Here is a 23,011-nt window from a genome sequence, read left to right as displayed (position 1 = left end):
AAATTCAGCCATGGGTTAAGTGGGTACATTTCCAATGAAATCAACAGAAATACCATGCAGGAGTCAGCTCTGCTATGCCTCTATAGCACTGAAAACAGGATACCCCTACAAGATTACATGCAAGCATTAGTTACACAAAATAGAAAGCATTATCTCCATTCTCCCTCCCTTTGTGGCTGCAAAGTCCCATCTTTGTTCACATTTAAAGATCCAAAAGATAGAAATATCTCAAAGAGCCTTTCACAGAGCTTCTTCCAAGGAGACAGTCGCATCCATTTCACATGAGAGCTTCAGAGCAAGGTCAGACAGACCAGAGCACTCAGTGCTGCTGTCAGCAGTATCTCCACCTCGCTTCTCCAAAGCAATCAAATGAATTCAGTGCAGCTGAGCTGGGCAAAGCAGACACAAGCCTTCACAGGTGAATCGAGAGCTCTGCTAACAATTTTAATGGACGCTAATGAGGACTGGATTGATAGAGTGCAAACCTCTGGAAAAGGACTTCTTGTACAGCAGTTGCTATTTAAAAACACATTTAGTATGGAGCAGTAAATGTTCATTCTGCTCTACCTGCAATATTTCCTATTCCTATAATTAGGAATACTGAAAATACAGCTGTAAAGTCAAACACTTCTGTATGACAAAACATGGAGCTTCTGAACTTTTTAAATCTGAGGAATAGGACCAGTCAAGATGTTTGCAATCACACAAAATAGTCTCACACACTTGATATCAAGAGTGCATGTTCCTGAAGGCAAAGTCCTGACCCAGCCTCCATTTTGTCAGGAATTAAGAGAATCATTTCTTTAGACTGTTGGAAAGGAGTAGCAGGAGTCTTTATCTAGTTACATTACAAGGATGAAATAATAATAATACCTAGATCTGACAAAGCACTTTTCATCAGTACATCTCAAAGTGGATAAGTATCATTATCACCATTGTACAGGTGGGGAAACTGAGACACAAGGGTTAAGTGACTTGCCAAAGATCACCCACCAGTCCTGTTGCTGAATGAGGAGTAAAACCCTGGTTTCTGAAGTCCCAGTCCAGTGCTCTACCCAGCAGAACACACTACCTTCCCTGCTTCCACCTAAATATTCCTATTTCTTTGTTCTCTGGCTATTATAAAAATACTTCCCTTTCAAACTAACTTAGAGAGAAAGTCACAATTATGAAATACAATGTTGTTTTTACATTGCGAGGGGCGGATTTTCAATAGTGCATGTACAAAAATGTGTGTTTAATTTTGCTCACACACAACCCCTGATTTACACAGATATATAGGTTTGTGCATGAGAATAATCTAAATTTGCACATATGCATCAGTTAGTACGTGCACAACTTAGGTACATACACTTTTGAAAGTCTGGTTCCTACTCTCTCCCTCCCTCCTGAAAAGAAGCTTCATAGATAAATCATGGTAGTCAACTCACTTATTTTCATTTAAAAAGCTCTTAATAATGAAAAATGTTTTAATTAAGTTCAATTGCATAAGAAAACAGTAACTCAGCTTCTGAGTTACAGTGTAAACCCTGTTGCTGTCAAAACTCTCGAACAAACCATTATTCATGCAGATCTTGATCAGAGATAAGAACTAAAACTTAGTATCAAGAGAATAAAAATAGTTTGCCAGCATACATCATGCATATTAGCTATTACTAGGAGCCAAAGTAAATAATACAGAATATAGGGCGAATGAATATTCTGACAGGTAACACAGAGAGAATGTTTATGACTTTTTTTAAAAGCCAACTAGTTTTGCTTGTTATGTTCTACTTTTGTCAGCCTTATCAGTGAAGTTTGACTGATAATGGAAAAGATTTCAACACTCATTGGATTATGCCTTTTCTTGCTGTTTTGAACTATGCTGTGTGTTGACAGCCAAAGAGCCAATGCTTATTTTATTGATTCACTAATATTAATATATCTTTTCTATTATTTAAACAAAGAATCATGCCAATCTTTCAATCTGGTTTCATTTTCTCCCTAACATCTAAAATCCATAATGTCTCCCAGTCTGTTCCTAACAAAACTCTCTAGCTTGGTATTTCTCATATTTATTTACCTCCAGAATAGAAATCCATCACAATGGCCATTTCCACAGTCTGGAGTAAAGCCTGTGTGAGTCTAATTTATTTAGAACTATCTTAACACTCGCCTATACAAATTACTGGAAAAGGACTTCCTGGACACAGCAAGAAATGAGCAAACTGGCTTTTAGATGGTAATTGCAAACAAGGAGCAGCACCTTCTAAAATTCTGTCAATTACATAATGCAAGTTAACAAGAGCAAAGCCAAATCTCTGCTGGAAGATTTACAATACTAAGTACAAGAGAAAAGAGACAGCCCCTTCTCCATATGAAAAGAAAAATCCTGTTAAAACAAGTTTTGGGTCCAATCCTGCAGTTCTTAGTTAGATAAGCTGTCCTCAACTGACAGGTTGTATCTGTACACAAATTGTGATATCTACTATCACAGTTCAGGGCAATGACACCTGTATTCCCCTTTTATGATTCCTCAAGGGCACCCACTCTAGGCTCCCAGCTCCTCAGCTGTCACCTCACTTGGGTAGAGATCTGCATCTCTCCCACTCCTGACTGGGGATTTTCTAGGCTGCACAGGATCCTCCTTACACTGTGATATCCCAGCAAGCCAGACTGCCTAAACAGGTCAGCATCTGTGCTTTGCTTTCTCTTCAAAGGCTGCAAACAGATAAATTGCCAGCAGTTATGCCATACAGCTCTTTATAAGCAAGCATATTTATTCTTAAGGTGAAAGCATAACAGAGGAAACATATTGAAACAATAAAAGAACTTACATTCATGCTAAAAAGCTTACAAGAGGTCACCCCAGCTCCAACCTCAGGCTCTGGCAGGTGTCAGTCCTTCCAACCCCTCCCAGAAAGGACAGAAGCTCCTATCCATTTGCTGGATTAAAAAGATGGCTTTGAGCCAGTTTTAACTCAGGATATTTATCCAAGAATCCTTCCTTTGTCTGTTGGTCTCTAGAGAATCTACTTTGAACTAATATAAGTGAACCTCATCAGGAGGTAGTACCTCTCTGGGGGGGTTACAACCTGGCTGATTTTCCTTAATCACCACCCACTTGTTTCAGTTCCTGTAGGAGTTGGGGTAGCCCTCCCCCATGCAGAAGAACACAATCATAGATAAACCATTCATTTAAAATAATGGACCCCAAAGGGTTGCAATGTTTGTCCCATATACCCCACAAAGTAGTTACATACAATCTGGGTCCACAATATTTTATAAACTCAATACCATAAGTCTTTCAAGGTCATTGCAGGAAATTGCCATATCTGGCACATCTACAACAAATAAATTAGGCTTTTGCTCTCTGAAAATCTGGCCAAGAAACTCTGACTAGGATACACAACCAGTTGCAAGGAAAAAATAACTTGCAGTGAAGTGGCATGATATAGTAAATATGCAAAACTGGAAGGATAATCAAAATAAATACATGGATCAAACACATTGCTATGTGCAATATAAGATCTTTGATTAGGTAGATCGTTCTGCCTTGTAGGACCAATGTTGAGAGTCTAAGAACAGTGGCAGAAACAGAGGCATTAAATGCAGTGAAAGAAAATTATTTCTTTACTGCCTATACAATGCAAACACTGGTAACAGGTGACTCACTGGACAGTTTTAAATTTGTTAATTTCAACACTGAATACAGAAAAATATCCCAAATTTGATCTTTTGATTAGAGGTCAGAAAAAAGACTTCATTGTCAGTAGTTCTTATCGGCTTTCACCATAAATGTGGATTATGGAAGTTCAACTGTAAAGCTAAAATTAAATTGCAACTAGCCTTTAACCAGTCCATTAATGAACATTTAAACTACATAAACAAGTACAGTACCACAGAACCTCACAAATTCTCACTTCACTGATCTGCAAACCAGAGAATTCTAACCAAGAAACCATTTATTAGCAGCACGCAGTAGGAAGGTGCCCTATTACCAAGACTTTTACAACTTATACTACAGAATACTTACTAGTATACTATTAAATATTACCATCAATAATTAATGACACCTGCCAGAATAAATTAACAAAGTACTTTATCAGACAGTGTCCTTGATTTTTATCTAAAATCAAATTTGTTTGTTTAATTTTCTGAATCAGGAACTAAGCAATCTGCTATGATGAATGTAGTAGTAGTCATTAGGGCAAATTAGCAAGGTTTTACTCTGTTAGGTGACAATATAGCTTACAAAGGCCTGAGCACCCACAAAACCTATCAAAGTCAAAAGAAAGGGTAGGGGGTAGTTAATTCACAGGAAGAGGAAGAAAACTATAAACAATGTACATTTACTACTCCACCCAAACCAAAGGTTTCATTCTTCCTATAGTTAGATAACAATTAGCCTCTGTTAACTTACATTTTGTTAGAAAATTAAACAGACTAACTTCTTTAGAAAAATATCTGCAGGGATTAAAGATATGGTTTCTGATTTTCAAAGGGGGAGCCACAGCTAAAGTCTATGGAACTGTGGGTTTTCTGAAAATTAAGTCCACACAAACCTAAGCAAGGTAAAATAAATATCAGAGAGATACTCTTAAAAATAGTAGCTCAATATATGATTTCTTGAAAGAGTTTCAGAATGCAGGTTGTGCTCATGTGGATGTTGTGATTTGTCTCCTTTAAGTGTGTCTGCTACATTCCTGAGAGATGGCAGACTTAGCATTTATATCACACCTGGATTTGTTTGTGCAGTGTCACCCAAGGGAGTAAGCTGTAATGCCATATTACGGTACAAATGTTCACTTAGGGCTGATCTAAGAGTTAAAGAGAAACACAAGTCTATCCATAATCAAGTTTAAGTTCCATGTACAAATATGAACATCAGAACAGGCACCTGAACAATTTGTGGTCATGTGTTGCTGTTCACACAACCATTCCTTCTCCTCCTCTAAAACACTGGCCTCTCAAGTACAGCCTCCACACACAGGGTCTCCAACTCCCTTTCCTCCTCCTCCTGCTCTAGTGTAGACCATTTGCAGTGGCCTTTGGAAGGGCCACCAGATTAGCCAATGACTCCCCCAATCTTGCAAAGCTCTCTTATGTGACAGGGGGCACACCTCCCGCACACAGGCTGAGAAACACACCCTAACTTGCTGCAGTCACTCAATGACTCAGTAAAAGTCCCATGATCCTTAGTGCTGGGAACTCAGAAAACTGTGGAGTTAAGGGAATCTCTAGTTACCAGGGGGGTTCTAGCTAAGGAGAGCCCAGGGCTGGTGCGGGTCGGGGGGCGGAGAGCCCAGGGCAGTGGGTGTGGGTGGTGGAGAGCCCAGAGTTGGGGTGACAGGGGGGTGTGGTGAGGAACCCAGGGCTGGGACGGGGGACAGCCAACATTTTTTTTGCTTGGGACGGCAAAAAACCTAGAGCCGGCCCTGGTTCTCCTCTCTGGTTATGGGTTTCAGGCCCAGTGGGAGTGCAGAGAAGAAGAGCAGTCTGGTGTTGTGAAGCACTCACAGAAAGGTTAGAGCTGCAGAGGGCAGATACTACAGAAGGAAGAAAGGCAGAGCTTATTTCTACCTTCTTCCCCCTCCAATTCACTCTTCTTTGCCTCTTTCCCCATCCAAATCTATCCACTGTGTGTTGCCTTGCCCTCCTTCCTTCTTTTCCTCCATGCTTGCTTCATTCTGCTCTCTCTTTGCCCACCAAGGAAAACAAAATGAAACTTACTATCTGCTAGTGAGCTGCAATTTGAGTCAGAAACATTTGTGCTCAGGAGAGGAATCAAGCCCAACTGCTCCCCCTGCCACTAGATCTGAGGCTAAGGAATACTTTTTCCAACTAGTAAGAAGTGAAACTACCTGACAATTGTTCCAGGACCCTGTGGAAGTAAGCAACTGAAGCAAGGTGATGAGAATTATCATACCATTTCTCCTCAAACCAGGGAGATTAGTATTTTGCCAAATGCTGCGAACTGAAACCTGCAAAGTCTGCTTCAGGTAACCCATACAAAGTGGACTCTGCAGGGGTTCCCTCACTCTTTTTGCACACAGTTACTGAGATCTGCATGGAAAAATACAGGATTATTTGCTTGTGTGTTTTCTTTTTAAACAGGCACAATTTATAGCCTAAGTTTTGAAAATGCGATGCTAATAACATTCATTTTTAAAGGAAAATAAAGATTCTATTAATCTAGGGATTCTGTGAAAGCTACAAATAACATTTTTAAGGTAGGTAACATTTTGGGTCTGTTCATCTTGAAAGCATTCTTTTCAATTTAATGAATATATATACCATTTCTATATTTAGATATTTTATTCTGATGGATTTCTGAGCAACAGTTTATTTTTAAAAGATTTTTTAAAAAAACAAACATTCTAGCTAAAGCTCACAATATTAATCCACAAGGTGTAAAGAGTCAGAGGGACCTTCTCCTGAGATTTCATGCAGTGGCAAATATACCATCTTGAAGCCAAGAGCTGAAAGCATGTTTGCTTTTCCTGCCTGGCAGTAACTTAACTTCATAATTGTTTTACTTTAAAGTATATTACCGCAGTTGGGGATCTGCATGTCCGAAAGGGGTATCCTCTTGTTGTTGTCATTTATGCAGTAAAAATCCTGAGTTTCTGTGTTAGAAAACTTGGTCTCCTGAAATATCTTGATCCACATAACATCACAGGAACACTTGAACGGATTGTCCACTAGAATCCTATAGCAAAAATTAAATCATTTAAAAAAAAATCAGTTGACATCATATGTCTAGAAACATTGCTGTGTAGGTTTTTGGTTTGTTTTTAAATGTCACTCCAAGTGCAGCCTAGAAGCAAAATACTTTGCTTAATAAAATTATGGAGCCAGATCCTCAATAGTATAAATGGGTACATCTCCACTGAAGTATTAATCTACAATCCATTTACTCCAGTTGAAGATCTGGTCCCTGGTGCTTATCACAGATCTGAGATACCACACACAGGGCCAGATTCTGATCTCAATTTCACCCATGAAGTTACTCCATTCTCTTCAATGAAATCATTTTGGATTTTTACCAGTTAAATGGAGATCAGAATCTGTTCCATAGTGGATTTTGGTCTACTGATTTATAAAGTACACTCCTGAAAAGACTTCATCGCTGTATGTGGTGGACTCTTTATGGACCCATTCAGTCCCATATTATGATTAAAGTTTAACAACTCTAGTTGTAAACAAGAATTTCACACACCTTTAAGAAGAAATCATCCATATGACTCTGGAAGATGACACAGTGAAAGGCTTTAACTAATATCAACCAGAACCTAACTAAAAAAAGGGCTGTAACCCAGTGTATAAACACCACGCAGCTATACAGCACACTATATGGAACTTCAATCAGAGTTTAGCCCACCTACCTGATTCTAATTTCAATACTCATGAAAACCTTAGCCCAGTGTAATGTGATGAAGCCTGAGTGAAGTATAATGGAGACAATCTAGATGCCTGACTCAGAAATGGTCCAGGTTTTCACCTTTTCTCCTAAAAGCACAGGTGAGTTCCAACTGATACGTTTGTTAGTGTTTCTTTGTGACCCCTAAAGACATTTCATTATAAAAAGAGTAATGAAACTCCACAAATGACCATGATGCACGTAAGCTATATTCTAGTTGCCCACAAAATCTGTTGCCTTTAGCATTGAAAGCTGCATTCTCATTAATAGGCAGCAATTTAAAATGTCAAATTTGTAGAAATCAAGACAAACCCACGAGTCAGTTTCTCAGAAAAGTAACATTTCCCCAAGTTTCACACATAAAGGTACAACTACATTGTAGCTGGGAGTGTGCTTCCCAGCTCAGGTAGATAGATATGCATTAGCTATTTGAGCTAGCATTCTAAAAATAGCAATGTAGCCAGAGGTAACAGGGGTGTCAGCTCAGGGTGCACACCTAGGGTTCTGGGTGGGTTTGTACTCAGGTGGTTAGCCCAAGCTGCCACCCATGCTAAAACCATCAACACAGCTATTTTAGCACACTAGCTCAAGCAGAGCTAGTGTGGGTCTGTCTACCTGAGCTGCAACACCTTTTGTGGATAATTTATATTAGCACAAGTCATCCAGTTGATTTCAATGGCACTACTTGTGTGAATAAGAATTACTTTTTAAAAATCTCTCTTTGGTTAATAATAACCAAGCAACCGTTTTCTTCCATTGTTTTAACTTCCCATGGGAGTCACACCATGGTGACATTCTGCAGAAAGGGGAGGAATAGAAGCATGATTGTCCCTTCCATGCACTTACTGGCTCAGTGAGTAGCAATTAACATTTTCATCTCATTTGCTGTAATTCTGCAGTTGCAGCTACAATTTTGTTTTTAAAACAGAATCCTTTCAAAGCGGCTTCTCATTTCCCTTCTCCCAAGAGTCTGGAGAACATCTTCCATCTCACCCTGGCCTGCAATTTCATTCACTTACACTTTGATTTAAGTGTCTTCTATCAAAAGTACACCCACAAGTCAGATTTAAAGCAAGCTTCTCACAAGCTATTTATGGGCAACATTCTATCCTTCAGATCCTGCCTCCAATATTCAGTTTTCCCTCCATTCTTGGGATCCTCACCGATGTCAATTATCTCCTGGACTTTTTAATCTATTTGCCACCCTATTGTCTGATCAACTGTACAACAGTTTTACTGTCCTATTGATACCATGTCTTCCAACTGCTTTTCCACCAAGCATACCCGACCTCTGCCCTAGCTCACTATCTCTTCCACTTTCCTGCTTTTCCTCTCTCACCTTCATCCATTCTGTCCTCCCCACTTTACCACTACCAACTCTATATCCTCCTCTCTCCCCACCAACCCTGTTCCCACATGCCTTCTCACCTCTACAAATACCTGTCTTACCTCTACATCCTGTCTCTCTATCTTCTTATATGGACCCTGAGCACTGTAGTATCTAACCACCTCAAACATTAATCATTTATCCTTGCAATGCGCTATGAGGTAGGGAAGTAGTATTCTTCCAGTTTTCCTAACCGTGGCTCACTCTCAACATCCATTTCCTCTGTCCCTGCTCCCAAACTGCTGAATGCCTATGGCATAAATCCCATGATTACATTACAAATGTATTCTCTCCTACTCCACTGCTGCCAGACGCTTTGCCAATAAGCACTACTTTCCTACCCGCATGGAATTGAATTCCCACAACCCTTCATTGAACTGAATTCCCACAATCCCTCTTGCTTATTTAGAATCTTCAATTCCCTCCTACAGTCCACATCTTGAGCCCTCTTCTTCCTTTGCACAGGGATCACACTAACATCTTCAAAAAGATCAACATGATTCACTGTGATCTCACTGAACTAACTTGTAAATTACTACCTTTTGCACCTTCAAATCCCTTTCAAAACCCAGTTCAACCATGACACCTATAAGAAATTGGTCACCTGATAACAGAGCGGTCCAGAGGTGGTCAGTATAGCTCATGTGTAAACTGAAGTTATTCAATTTAATACAGTGGAGTAATTCCAGATATACACTGACATAAATGCCTGCAGAATTTGGGCTTAGAATTGAAATTAGTACTTTTTCACAGTCACCCTGAGCCAATTCAGGCTATCAGTTACACTTGTGAAATCCAGGGGGCAAAAATGGCTCCATGTCTTTTCCTAGTTGTTCAGTAACACTAACAGAACCCCAGACAATATGTTTTTGTTTCAACAGCTTGCTTTGTGCATTAAGATACTGTGCACCAATCTAAATAGTATCATCTTCATTGCTGAGATGATATCAGCTACCAAATAGAGAGATGAAAGTTATTGCCAGATGTCAGGTAAAAGTGCCTTTTTTGGGTGGACATGTGCAGAGAGAGGAATATAAGGAGAGTTTGCGATTTTAGGAAAAATTACAGATACCTAACAGAACAGATCAAATGGAAGCATTTTGCAACTAGCTATTCTTTTGAATGCTCAGTGATTACCAAATTATGGAAGAAAATGCCAGTGAATGAAGTTCTGTGGACTGTAAAGTGATTACACCACCTTAATCATCAATAGAACATACCTAAGGGGCATAATCTCATCTTGGTGCCAGGGATTTGTGCACTTCATTTCTCCTATACTCCAAAAGGTGTCTGAGATTACAACACATTCTTCTTGGCTAATATTGCTGACTTGTCTACTTTATATCTCCAGGGCCCTGATCTTATACTGAGCTCTGAGAAACCAGAAACCTTTCCATTTCAAAACAACCTGTTCAGCTTACTGGTTTCTGAAAGTCCCTTCTTTAGGCACCTAGCACTCCCCATGAATTGTTTGGAGAGTCTGGATGCCTACCTTGTGACTGACAATTTCCCTGGCCTACAGGCTCCTTAAGTAGTTAGGTGTTGCAACACTGAGTGGAGCAAACCCTAAATGCCAGGGCCCAAATACTTAACCTCTTCTGTGTGTAGGTTAACGCAGAGAGAGGGTACTTCAGGTTTCCACCTTCTTTAATCCAAAAACCAATAGTTTCGTGTGAAACAATTTCAAAATAGAACATTTTAAAGCTGACAAGGAAAGGCAAGTTTTATCCAAATTAATTTATGTTGCACTGGAGAGAAAGCAAATGTCATGGTGTTTTGCTCCAGTATTGCATTAAAATAATACCTTTTTTAAACAATGTCATCATCCACAGGCAACTTATCTTTTCTAAAAATATGGGATGAAACTCTGGCCCCACTAAAGTCAATGGCATCCATTGACTTCAATGGATAAAGCCCTAAAAGCTCTCAGACTGCTATTCTATTTCGAACACACAAATAATCTTCATTTAAAAAAAAACCTCACTACTTACAGATCAGATAAATTCAGATGGCGGAAAGTCTTCTTATACAAACTTGAGAGCTTGTTTCTGGAGAAATTACTGTGAGAAAACAGAACATTAGATTTTATTAGTATTTCTGGTTTTCATAACCAAACTATAGAAACAGTGTTGTTTTGAAAATTGAGCCCAATCTAACCCCCAAGAAAATCTCTGGGTTTCCTTCCTTTGAGTTCAATAGGAGATGGATAGGGATCTAAATTCTTCTGATAGCCCAATATGGCTTTGAAGATTCCTAATCCAACAAGTACCTTGTTTTGATGGCTTGCTTCATAAACAAATTCAACACTGGACAAAATTTTCATCTTTCAACACTTCTAGCCATGCAGAAAAAACAGTGGATTTCATTTCAAAAGGACCTGTGTAAAGTCCAGATGTTGGTTACATGCCAATTTATCCATAAGCAAATGGGTGTTTCCCATACCTTCTTTGAGTCTGCACTGCACTCTGCGCTCATCTAACCCCAACCACATGCTAGCACACATCCTCAACATAAGCCTTTTAGTTATTCTTTTCAAAACCGTGTGTGCAATAAGAGAGAGATCAAAAGGAAAATTGTAAAATACTAACATTAGGGGGTTTTATGTCAATTAAGCATTTACTGCTTCCAAATATAATTTACTGAAAGGTTCTCTCCAAGTTTTTTAGGACAGAGAAATGTTTACCTTAAACAGAAACGCCTCACTCTCAAACCTGTAAAAAAAATGTTCCCTGCCTTTCCTCCACAAATCAGAAAACGGCTACTTTTTCTTGTGGTTCTATCAATGCACTAGTTAATGGTATAGAGAGCAGCAGTAAACTGTAACACTGCCAACAGCCCAGTGCAAATTAGTATTATGAGCCAAAATACCACATGCATTTTATACGGTATTACGAAGGCACTAGAGGGACTCCATAGTTAATGTTGCATTGAAATTTGCACTTAAACCAGGGATTTATGTAGTTACACCTTTAACCTTGATTGAACTGATCAAGGTCTGCCTTAGCCCTCCCTAGATTTGACCTTGCCCAGATAAATCAAGGTTAAAGGTGTAACTTGCATCTACAACAGGGAAGATGTTGTGGGTAAGTAAGAATTAGGTACCACATGTTCGCTAACCCTGACCTAACCTTAACTTCTTTCCATGAGCTAGACAAACTCTGTGTTAGAGGCTGGAGGTTAGGTGACCCAGTGCTTTAGGGCCCAGTACTGCAAGCCATGCCTATATGAATAGTACTTACTCATTCAAATCAGTGGGCCTGATCCTCCATTGCCTTGCACCTTACATAGCCATTTACACCTGTGAAAAGGGGGTGTAACATGCTACCTTACCGAACTGTCACTTTGCACAGGTGTAAATGACTATGTAAATGACTCACAGGAGCACCTGTGATTACCCCACCTTTATGAAACACAATTTTGAAAAATGATAAGAAACTCCATGGGCCTGACCCTCCTTTTGCTTACACCAGCCAAGTAGCTCCAATGGAGTTACTTCTGACTTATGCCAGTGCACATAAGATCAGAATGAGGCTCACTGTATTTATGGAAAACAATAACAAAAAAGCTCAACTGCATTCCTGGTTATGGGCTGACACATTTAGGGCTTTATGACTAGTCTTTTCTTCTAGGCAGTTAAGGGCCTTCAGAGTTTTCAAACTGACATGTAATTCAATTGAAATTCTTGAGTCCTATGTTGTATATATCATCTTGAACTATATTATGTCAATACATTTATTGTTATATATATTTTTCATAAACTGAGCACTTTATATTGATTACTAAAATCTCTGCTTTGGGCCCTTCAATCCACAGTAAGTGAATAGACATAGACCAAGGTTACTAGATGGTTGGTAAAGATGCAGTTATTTTTTTCTGGGAGGGTAATTAAAAGTTAGCTCCTCAGTTCAATATCATAGTAAAGAATGACTACGGCTAGCATCCACAATAATAAGTATATACACACATAAGACTTCGTTAACTTAGAGTTAAGGGCCTAGATCCTGAGCTACAGCCAAGCTGTGCTCAACAGCTTGAGAAGTGAAGAGAAGATGAAGGAGGGGAGGCAAAAGGAGTGTTAAACCTGCTTCATGCACTCTACTTTCGATCCGTTTCTCATCTGATCACAAAAACACAAAAAAAACCTCATACTAAACATTTACACTGTGATTAAAAAAAAAAAAAAAAAATCAGATCAACTCCCCAGTCCCTGTTACTAAACATGTGTTAGCTAATCCCAACCTAACCACAAGTGTTTCCTACTGTAGATACAAGATACTGTTAACCTTGATTTAGCTGTTCAAGGTCGACTTTTGCGAGGAGCCTGAGGCCAATCTCAACCAGTTATATCGAGATAAAAGGTGTTAGCCTGTATTTACACAACAGGGAAAAGGAAAAAGGCTGTAGTTAGGTCAGGATTAGATATATAGCTAATGTAGGTCTCTTTTCTTAATCTAGTCAAGTCCACAGCACTCAGATACCATGGTGATAGCACACTAAAAATACCAAAGTAGATTTGAATATATAAACTGTATACAATTATGTAACTTCTTGGTACATGACAATGGCTTTTTAATGTTTTCGGAAATATTCACTACTTGTGACCTTTATTCCTACAGTTAAAGGTATTAATATAAAGGAAGTGCATTAAACAGGTCTATTAAAAAAAATTGTTACTGCTGCTGAGTTTATAAATTACAGCATTGCTACAACAGCACTGTTTAATAGCTTTTAAAGGTGATTGTTGAGTAATTTGAGTCTAAGGTCAATGAGAATACCAGAATTAAACTAGCAAGGCTATTAATTACATTTAAGTGATATCTATTGCAGCATTTCACTTTCTTTTGTTTACATTATTACTGAACCTTAATCATCATACATCAGTTGTGGAAAGGCATTTTGGCTACAGAGGTTTGGCCCAGAAATTAAGTTGATGCCAAAAAGCATTTGAATAGCTGTGTGTTAGTAGATTCATTAGCATCTGATATTATTATATGCTATTATTATTTATGTTGTAAGAATACAGTGTTTATTTTTTAATGAAGCCTTGTGACTGCATTAAAAGATTTCTCCTGTGAAAGGATTACAGCCATAATATTTCTATTAGCAAAATTAAAGTTCATACAATTAACATTAATCTTCATAAGAATATTTATATGTAAAAAAAATCCCATAAACTCCAAATGGCTAGACATAAACTTTTGCTTTAAAATGAAAGGTAAGATTTTTCTTAGTCTTTTGCTGAGAAGGTTACTATTAATTAAATGTGACTGATTTCAGTTTTTCACAATTTTCATTGCCCAGACCACATCTCAGGGTCCATCCTGTTCCCAGTATCCTAGGAGCACTGCCACTGATTTCAATGGTCCCAGACATTGAAGCAACAGGCTCTTTGGGAAGATTTTTTAAGCTCATTAAGAAATCGTGTAAAGAATAAACAAATGAGTTTTTCTACAGAAATAATAAATCCAAAGGCCTAGGCAGAACTACCTTCATGCTAATTGCTCTGTCACTTTAGCTCATCTATTGTAAATATACCAAGTGGCACTAAGTAATCGTTTCTAGTCTTACCCAGGCTTTTTACATGTTTGGCAAGATTACTAATCCCTCTTGTATCACTGCTCAAAAGGAAATCATAATTTAATGACCAGTTGTCACAGGAAAAGCAAGTATATGCCCAGCTAGTAGCTCTTACTTCATATGGTATTTCTATGGTTATGCATTGGTATGGCTCTGGTCAAAGACATTTGCTTTATTAATGACTAGATGAAATAATTTAACATGCTTGTAAAACATGTGTTAATTCTCCCTCTCATAGTTTGGACACATAAGGGGCAACAGCCTACTACTGCTACCAGTAAATTGAGATATCATAGGTTTTTGATTAAATTACTATTAATTTTATCCTCCTATGACATATTTTTCTTGGAAAGCAAAATTGCAGAAAGGGAATTTATTGTAGTATAACAGCACCTAGTCCTGGCCCCAGTTCAGCAATCCATCTCTATTACACAAAGCACTCAATCAAGCAACTGCTTAACTTAATACCTGTGTTTAAGTCTCATTGATTCACTCATACACATGCCTAAAGTTAAGAAAGTGCATAAGAGCTTTGCTGAATAGTGATAGACTTAAGCACTTACTTGAATGCTTTGCTGAACTAGAGTTCATGCAATGTGCTAAATCCCCGCTGCTCATTTCAGCACCTTGCAGAATTGGGACCATAATTCTAAATGTGAGAAGTAGGAGTGAGTTCAGCTCTATGCTTCTCAAAGGGCTTGTCTACACTGTGCATAGATCTACAGTGGGGGGGTGTAAATTCTACTCACCAGCATATCGCACACTAACTGGTCCATGTGGACCCTGCTGACGTGCTAAAAAACCCTTAGTGTGTGTTAACATGGTCCCAAACAGTATTACATTAATGTTCACCAGGGAACTTTTAGTGTACCACAGCAGGATCCCCATGGGCCAGTTAGTGCGTGACATGCTGGTGTGGACTAGAATTTACACCCCTTTAGTGCAGACTAACACACTGGGTAGACAAGCCCAAACTGAGAGGCACCTATCTTCTTCAGGGACATGTAAGCAAACCAACAAAAACAGAAGAAACTGAGCTGGTCATTTTTCTGAGTTGTTTTCACAGAGGACTCCAGACTACTCATCCTTTGCCAAGTCCAAAGCGGAAATGATCCAGCACAACAAAATTAACAGGTTGCCCCTGCACCAGTTGCTTATAATACAGTTCCACTTTCATGCCAAAGTTATTAGCAAAAGATCTTTATACACCTCCCTTTTTAAAACACTTTATACCAGGAGAATATAGAGAAGAAAGGGAAGGGAAGTAACCAGCTCTGGGCAGTTCTGTCTTACAAGACATGAGCTGTTCTGACTCACATGTACTGCAGGTTGGTGTTTTTCAGAAATGCCTGACGGGACACAAACTTTAAGCCTGAATCCACCACGGTTCTGTGAAAACATATAATGTTAAAATTGTTAGTGTTGGTCGGTTAAAATAAAATTGATTAATAAATAATAATAATGGTTAGAATAAGATTTGGGATTACAATTAACCTAGATCATTTGTAATTAATTAAATTGTAACCTCTTTGGGGCAATGACCGTCTTTTTTTGATTCATATTTGTACTGCGCCCAGTGCAATTAGGCCCTGCTCATTGACTGGGGCCTATAAATCCAATTGTAAGAGAAACTACAACTATTAATGTTAAACAAAAATAATAAGTCAGATACTCACAGATTTTTCAGTCCAACATAAAGTCCAACTTCATTGTTATTGATGCTTTCTAATTTCCGCTGGTTTGCGATGTAACTATAGAAAAAACAAGACAGAGAAAGCAAGTGAAGAAAGCTGCTTCATTACCTGTTCTTGTTATTTAGATTGGCTCAGGCACTGTTTATAGATGAAATATAAAAGGTGATGAAGGTTTCTGACCAACTTCAGTCAACACGGAGTCATGGTTCTTGTGTCTGCAGAGCTAAATACTTCTTGCCACCTTCCCAAGTATTTAACTGGCTGCCTTGTTGCAGAACATTTAATTTTTACTCAGGGGAAACAATCTTGCACCGAGAGGGAGGTCTTCACACTTAGCAGATAATAAACAAAATTTCTTTATAATGCCACTTTCTCTGAAACCTGGCTCATTACTTTTGCATAACAAGAAGGCCAGACCCTCAACTGGTGTAAATTGTGCACAAGTAGAGTCTGGCCCTAGTTTTTAATATTGGATACATTTAACATCATCACTCATTAAGCTGTTTTTCTCCCTGCCCCTTAGCTGGAGATTTATTTACACCATACTACAATTGGAAGACAAAACAAACTAATCATTCTTGGTTGTATTATGCATACGATGAGCCCCAGCTGAATATAACACAACAAAAGGAGAAAGCATCATGATAGATCAAAAGCATCAGCCAACGCCACTATGCCCCAGGAACCTCTTTATGTGTCACCAATGTAGCAGATATGAGCATCAAATGACAGTGATGGCTCTGCAGGATTTCTTGGGATAAGAGTAATACAGTGAAGCCATTGTAAAATAATAAAAGAATACAGAGTTCCTTACATAACCTTGTTATCCCATGGATTTTATAAACCAATCTGATTTAAACTCTTGAAACTCATTAAGGGCCAATCCAAAAACAATGAATAACATATTAAAGATGATGGATAATGAAATCCTCCCATCAGGCAGATCTTCCCATTCTCTGTGAAACTATATTCAAGCATGACAGGGGATGTCATTCAGAATCTTCCTCTACCTGTGTGACCTTGGAAGCCCCTCAATGCCAACTGGCAGCGGGCACACTATACCTTAACTCACATCAGATCTGACACACTCATTGCCTCAACATACTGTAGTCATGATCTGTATCTAAAAGGTAGCATGTAATGCGTTATATGCAAATGGATAGTATTATTGTGGGAGGTGTGTATGGTGGTGTATAAAGAATAGTAGATGTGTGCTGGAAAATATGTTCTTAAAATATGGTTGGCAAGCAGTGCATAATCCCAGCTGTCCTAGACAAAGGAATGTTGTTTCACCTGCTTGACTGTGTCTCCAATGTAAATTGAGCAAGGCAAGGCCAGAAACAATGAAAGTACATTTACATATAAGGTAAACAAAGCCATCAAACTAGAAAATGGGGGAAATGACCACTTAACAACCACGATGGGGGATGGAAGCTGTACCCTCAGGAAGCCTTCCTGGCTCTTGAAACAGAGACAATGGACTTTGAGAAATACAGGCAGAAACAGAAAGTCGTTTTGGCATCCTCACCTGAGGGAGAAAAGAGGCCTTGAAAACTGAGAAAAATGGGTCTTTCAACCCAGGTGGTGGAAGTCTCTGAGAACTGACTGTAGATGAGAAACTTGCTTAGACAAAGATTGTAACTTGCTAACATAAGTTTTAGTCACTAGACAGCACATTTTGTTGTCTTTGTAACCTTTCATCTCTCTTTCACTCTTATTTGAAATCATTTAAACCTCTGTTTGTTAATAAAACTTATTGTTTTATTACAAGAACATTTCTCAGTATTGTTATATGGAAGAGAAGTGTAAGTCTTCAGCTAACCTAACAGGTTGCCATGTGCTCTGTCTTTTTGGAGGCAGTGAAATTAATAACTTCTGTGAGTGTCCAGTGAGAGGGAACTTGGGGGATTGGGGTTCACTGATTGTTACCAGCATGGGCAAGGATTAGACTGGCAGAGGCCTGAAGAGTTTGCTGGCAAGGCAGATGAACTGGTGTGCCAGAGAGCTGACACACAGCTTAGCAGCAGCAAAGCTCTTTCTTGGTGAGGCAGAGCAGTAACACAGTGGCTCACAGTTCTGCATGGCCTGAGCAAAACATCACAACCTGCTGCTCAGTTCTAGGTGTAGTGAATATGGCTGTGAGGTTTCAGAGCCACATCCCCCACTATGTGGTCAGTGTTCAATCAATAATTAGTACCATAGTTAGACTGGGAGAAGACTGGAGAGAAATATCAAGGCACAGGAATTTAGGAAGATATATGCAGGGGCATGGAAGGCGGAACCAGAAAGGACATAGAATCAGGGTAAGAGAGATGGGGCAACCAATTTTAGCTGAAGATCAAGCCTGCAACAAAGTTGTAGTTGCTAAATACACTTACATAACTCTACAATACCACATAACACACCATAAAGATCAGCCATTCCAATTCGAATCATAAAAGCATTTATTTATTCCATCAGCACCTCCCACTATGAGAATGTGGGATAACACTCTGATAACTGGAACTTAATCAGCACGTGTAAATCAGCATGTGTAAATCCACTGAAGTGAATCCTTTACACCAGCCAAAGATCTGGTCTTAAATGCACAATACATAAAATCAACAGTATAATCTAACAGTTTTGTTCCTTTACAGAATGAGGCATGGCTGCTGGAATTAGTGGTGCTGGGGGTCCTGCCACACTCCCTGAATTGAAGTGGTTTCTGTCATACACAGAGTTTACAGTTTGGTTCAATGGCTTTCAGCACCCCTACTATACAAATTGTTCCAGCACCCTTGAAATGAGGGGACAAATTTCAGGTTCAATGAATAGTATGAGGTCAAAAGGAGCCCACTCACACCAAGTTAGACTGTAAGCTCTGGGGCAGGGACAGGCTTTGTTCTGTGTTTGTACAACACCTAGGATGATGGGTCCTGGTCTAGGACTAGGGCTCCTAGGTACTATGGTAATAGCAATAATTGTGCCTCTGGAGAAGGTCAAGCCACTGCATCATCCCAGTGCTGGTGCTAGCTTTTCCAAGAGGGCTGGGCTATGGCATTACCCCTCTGCACCAGCCGCCTGAACTGAAAGGAGTGGAGGAGTTGCCACAACTGCATGCATGATGTCGGAGTCCCAGGACAAAATTCAGGCTGCGTTAACCAGAATTCCTCTCAAAGCAACCACTGCAGTACAGCCTCTTTTTACACAACACCCTTAACACAGGTCATCATAGAAAGGCAAATCATAGTGTTACGAAGCCCTACGGAAAGGAAATGGACAGTTGTAGCTTACCACAAACAGGTTGTGTCCTCTTACTACCCATTTTATCTTTTGCTGAACACTTTATTTGATTAAATCTTTAAAGCTATTTCATAGCTGAGAGAAAGACAGAGATACGGCTACTGTAGCACGTATACTAGGAGGGGAAGTGAATAAGATAATCCTTTGTTTAAGCCAGAGAGAGGTTTGAGATAAAAGCTCTTATCTGACTGGAAACTATTTTTACCATCTTCACAAGTACTCTACCTTGATGCTACTTATCATTATACATTAATATTCCTAAAAGCTCTGACTTTCAGTGGGCGATGTTGAGAAATGTAATGTGCTTGCCTGGCCTTAAGAATACTCACCCTTTCTCTTAAATGAACATTTTTTAGTGCAACATACAAGAAAAATATCCATACTCCATGACTGGCTGAAGTCATGTGATAAGTCAGAAGATCCCACTGTACACTGCAGCACAGTATAACAATATTGAGATTTGGAAAGATATTAACCAATCAGAACACATATACCAATTACAGCTCCAAATTGAATCCTCAGCAGTCAGCAATACTGTTCCTTGGATCACACTACAACCAAATCTCTCTCCTACTTGAATGATTCATCAGTTAACAATAGTTGTTTCCAGACCTCTAATTTCATCTCCCCATGGCCATTATGAGGCCTATTAATTCTGATAAAGACATTCAGAATCGCATTTCATACTGATTTTATACTTCAATCCACATCAAGTTGTTCACCTCAACACAATTCAAATTGTATAACATCACATACTCATATCTCACTATTGCAAGCCCATTTTAAATCTTATGTTCAAAGACATATAACTTTTTCAAAGATTTTCCTTTTGAACTGGAGCATATTCTACTTTTGCTCAGCACAAAGGTGAAACATTTGGGAAAACTGCAGAAAATCAGCAGAACCATGTCTAAATTATGTGAGCATGAAAACAATATATTTTTCAGTCTTTAAAACAATTTGGATTCTTTTGCATTTGATTAAAGATTAAGATTAAGAATGAGCTCTCAGAACTGGATACTCTCATTTTGCATTTGAATAGTTCAGAAAAAAAAGGATTCATTCTAAATTTTCAAATGTGATATGTTCATATTCCTTTCCTAAGTCTGAAAACATTTGGTTAGCTGAAGCATGTCCCCTTAATTTATTTGATTTACTCCATTTTCTCTGGACAAATATAATTTAAATTACTTAATTAATAATAAATTAAATTAAATATAAATATAATTTAAATATTAAAATAATATAAATTAAAAATAATTTAAAAACCCTCTGTTTGGAGCTGCAAGGATTTTGTTAAAAACCAGAAGTGCACTAATATTAACTACTTAGATACAAGGGAATAATACTGTAATTCAGCTCCAGTAGTATTTCTGCTGCCAGAAAATACCTTTTATGGGAAACATATTTCCTAACACTAAAGAAAGAAATAAAGAAAAAAGAACAGCAAGCTTTGGTTCATACTGCTGGGGGAAGTTTTGAAAACAAAATGAATAAACATTCCCTGGTGAACAGTCAGTGACGAGTTTCTGGGCTTCAGGGGAACTTTCACCACAGGTTATTTTTTGTCCAGTCCTTTGGGGAGAAGAGCAGAGCACTCCAGACCTTGAACTAGACTAGATGAACCTCATCATAGACTGGCAGGTCAAATATGTTTCTAGTCTGTGCTAGAAGAATGCATTAGCACTAGATATGTATGAAATGTTAAACCATGCAAAGCTCCCCAATGTTGTATTTTGTTACAAACTGAAATGTCAGACAAGGTTCATCAGAAGGTTTGCTAACATTTATTAACCTTTTCAGCAAACCTGGGCTGATTTATGAGTACGCATGAAAATCATGCAAAATATGCAGATGTGACACACCAGATGAAACTTGGCAGTTTCAAATGAGTTGCATTTTGAGCTCCTTTGAAGCCAGGACTCAAAAACAAGACTAAGGGGGTGTGAACTCACATGGATTGAAAACGAAGAAAATATTTGTATGAACCTTGTCTATCAAAACTTTAAGCAGGGCCGTCCCTTGGGGGGGGGGGGGAGGCGCAGGGCGGAAGTGATGAATCCATCACTTCCAGGACTGACCCGTCACTTCCGGGACCGACCACGCCGGCCAATCATGCCAGCCTGCAAGGCCCCCCAAAGCGAGGGGCCCAGAGTGGTCACCCCAATTCACCGTACCCTAGGGACAGCTATGCATCTAGGGCCCAATAATGCAACCCTTACTCAAACAGGGAATCTCTAGGTGTAGGATCAGACTCCTAATTAGATATACCCCCTGGAAGATGCTCCAATACCATGACACTTATCACAGTCTAAATACATAGACAGACAGACAGATAGCAGGTCCTCTACAAATATACAGGCTTGATCCTGCTCTAATGTATTTCTATGAGTGTCTTCTAATTGACAGCAGTGTTACCAACAGAACTAGAATTCACTACACTGACCACCCCATATCTCAAGAAACAAAACCATTAACCCCCAGAAGGACTTTCTACAATCTCAAAAGGGAGAAAAGCCAGAGGCTCAAAGAAGCCCACTATGGATTTTGATATAGCCAATCTAGTTTACTTTGTGGTGTAATGGGCACTGGTACATAACCCTAAACACTTGTCTATACAGTGCCCTTCGTGTGTACTAGCAGGGGTGTAAATTCTAATGGGTACCAGTGTGTCGTGCACTAACTGGCCACGTGGACCCTGGTGGCATGCACTATATGTACCTTAGTGCATGTTGATGTAGTACTGTTTGAAATGGAACTACATTAATGAACACTAGGGAACTTTCAGTGTGCACCAGCCAGGTCCACAGATACCAGTTAGTGCACAACACACTAAAATGCGTTAGAATTTACATCCCTGCTGGTGCGCATTAAGGTGTCGCATAGACAAGCCCTTAGATAGATGAGATTCTTATCTAGATACTCTTCCCATGTATCCCTGTCTATTATCAGGTTAGCGTATTTGCACAGAGTACATAGTAAAATTCTGAAAATTCCAGTAAGCTATTTTAAAAAACTAAGGCTACAATCAGTGAAATGTGATAAAGCCTTAATATTAGGAGTCAACCAATTCTGCCATAAAATACTGTAATACATTATGGACAAAATATTCAAACATGCTATTGTTTATATCTAAATTTTTAAGATTTTTGGCAAATCTCTTATTAGGAAGCTTCGCCTACAGAGCACTCTCACTATTTGCTGATACCATTTACAAAAGTATAGATTATGAACATTACAGAACAAAAAAGAACTTTGTGTATTTGTACATCTTCATCTAAGACACCTGAGCTTTGGAACTCACTCTCCTCCCCATACGGTCCAACATAGCCCATGTCTGTTAACCATCAGAGCGTACTGCATGTCTAATCCCTTTTCCCAGTCTTTTCTAGAGGAATTGAGATATATGCACTTACAGTTGGTATCTCTGGCTGGCAGGGTTATTCCACCCCCACTTCTTGGTTTTGGCAAGATGCTCTATTTCTGTCTGCATTAGTCGGCTTGTATTATTAATATAGGACAAAGGTGCCCTAGACCCTGGACTGGCATGATTTATGTTCTGTATTAATCTAAATAAATAAAAGAAAACCCTAAGAAAAACAATGGGATTTTATTGTGCATACCCAGTACTGCCTACCCCAGAAGTTCAAAAGTCAGAGTCAGAAACCC

At 39.0% G+C, this 23,011-nt stretch overlaps 1 protein-coding gene across 9 annotated transcripts in view; it reads right to left on the bottom strand.

Annotated features, from left to right (window-relative positions):
* NTRK2 (neurotrophic receptor tyrosine kinase 2) overlaps positions 1-23,011 on the bottom strand; it is a 283,920-nt gene that overhangs the window by 227,847 nt on the left and 33,062 nt on the right. For all 9 annotated transcript variants that reach the window (XM_054031461.1, XM_054031462.1, XM_054031460.1 and 6 more), the window contains 4 exons: positions 16,043-16,117; positions 15,684-15,755; positions 10,781-10,849; positions 6,534-6,691 (listed from right to left, as the gene is read on the bottom strand). In XM_054031461.1, the coding sequence (XP_053887436.1) occupies positions 6,534-6,691; positions 10,781-10,849; positions 15,684-15,755; positions 16,043-16,117 (374 nt within the window). The remainder of the gene's footprint in view (positions 1-6,533; positions 6,692-10,780; positions 10,850-15,683; positions 15,756-16,042; positions 16,118-23,011) is intronic.

This window comes from Malaclemys terrapin, chromosome 6 (genome assembly GCF_027887155.1).
Source record: "Malaclemys terrapin pileata isolate rMalTer1 chromosome 6, rMalTer1.hap1, whole genome shotgun sequence".
Lineage (NCBI taxonomy): Eukaryota > Metazoa > Chordata > Testudines > Emydidae > Malaclemys > Malaclemys terrapin.
The sequence above is the reverse complement of the archived record's forward strand: the minus strand, read 5'-3'. Positions and strand labels throughout refer to the sequence as shown.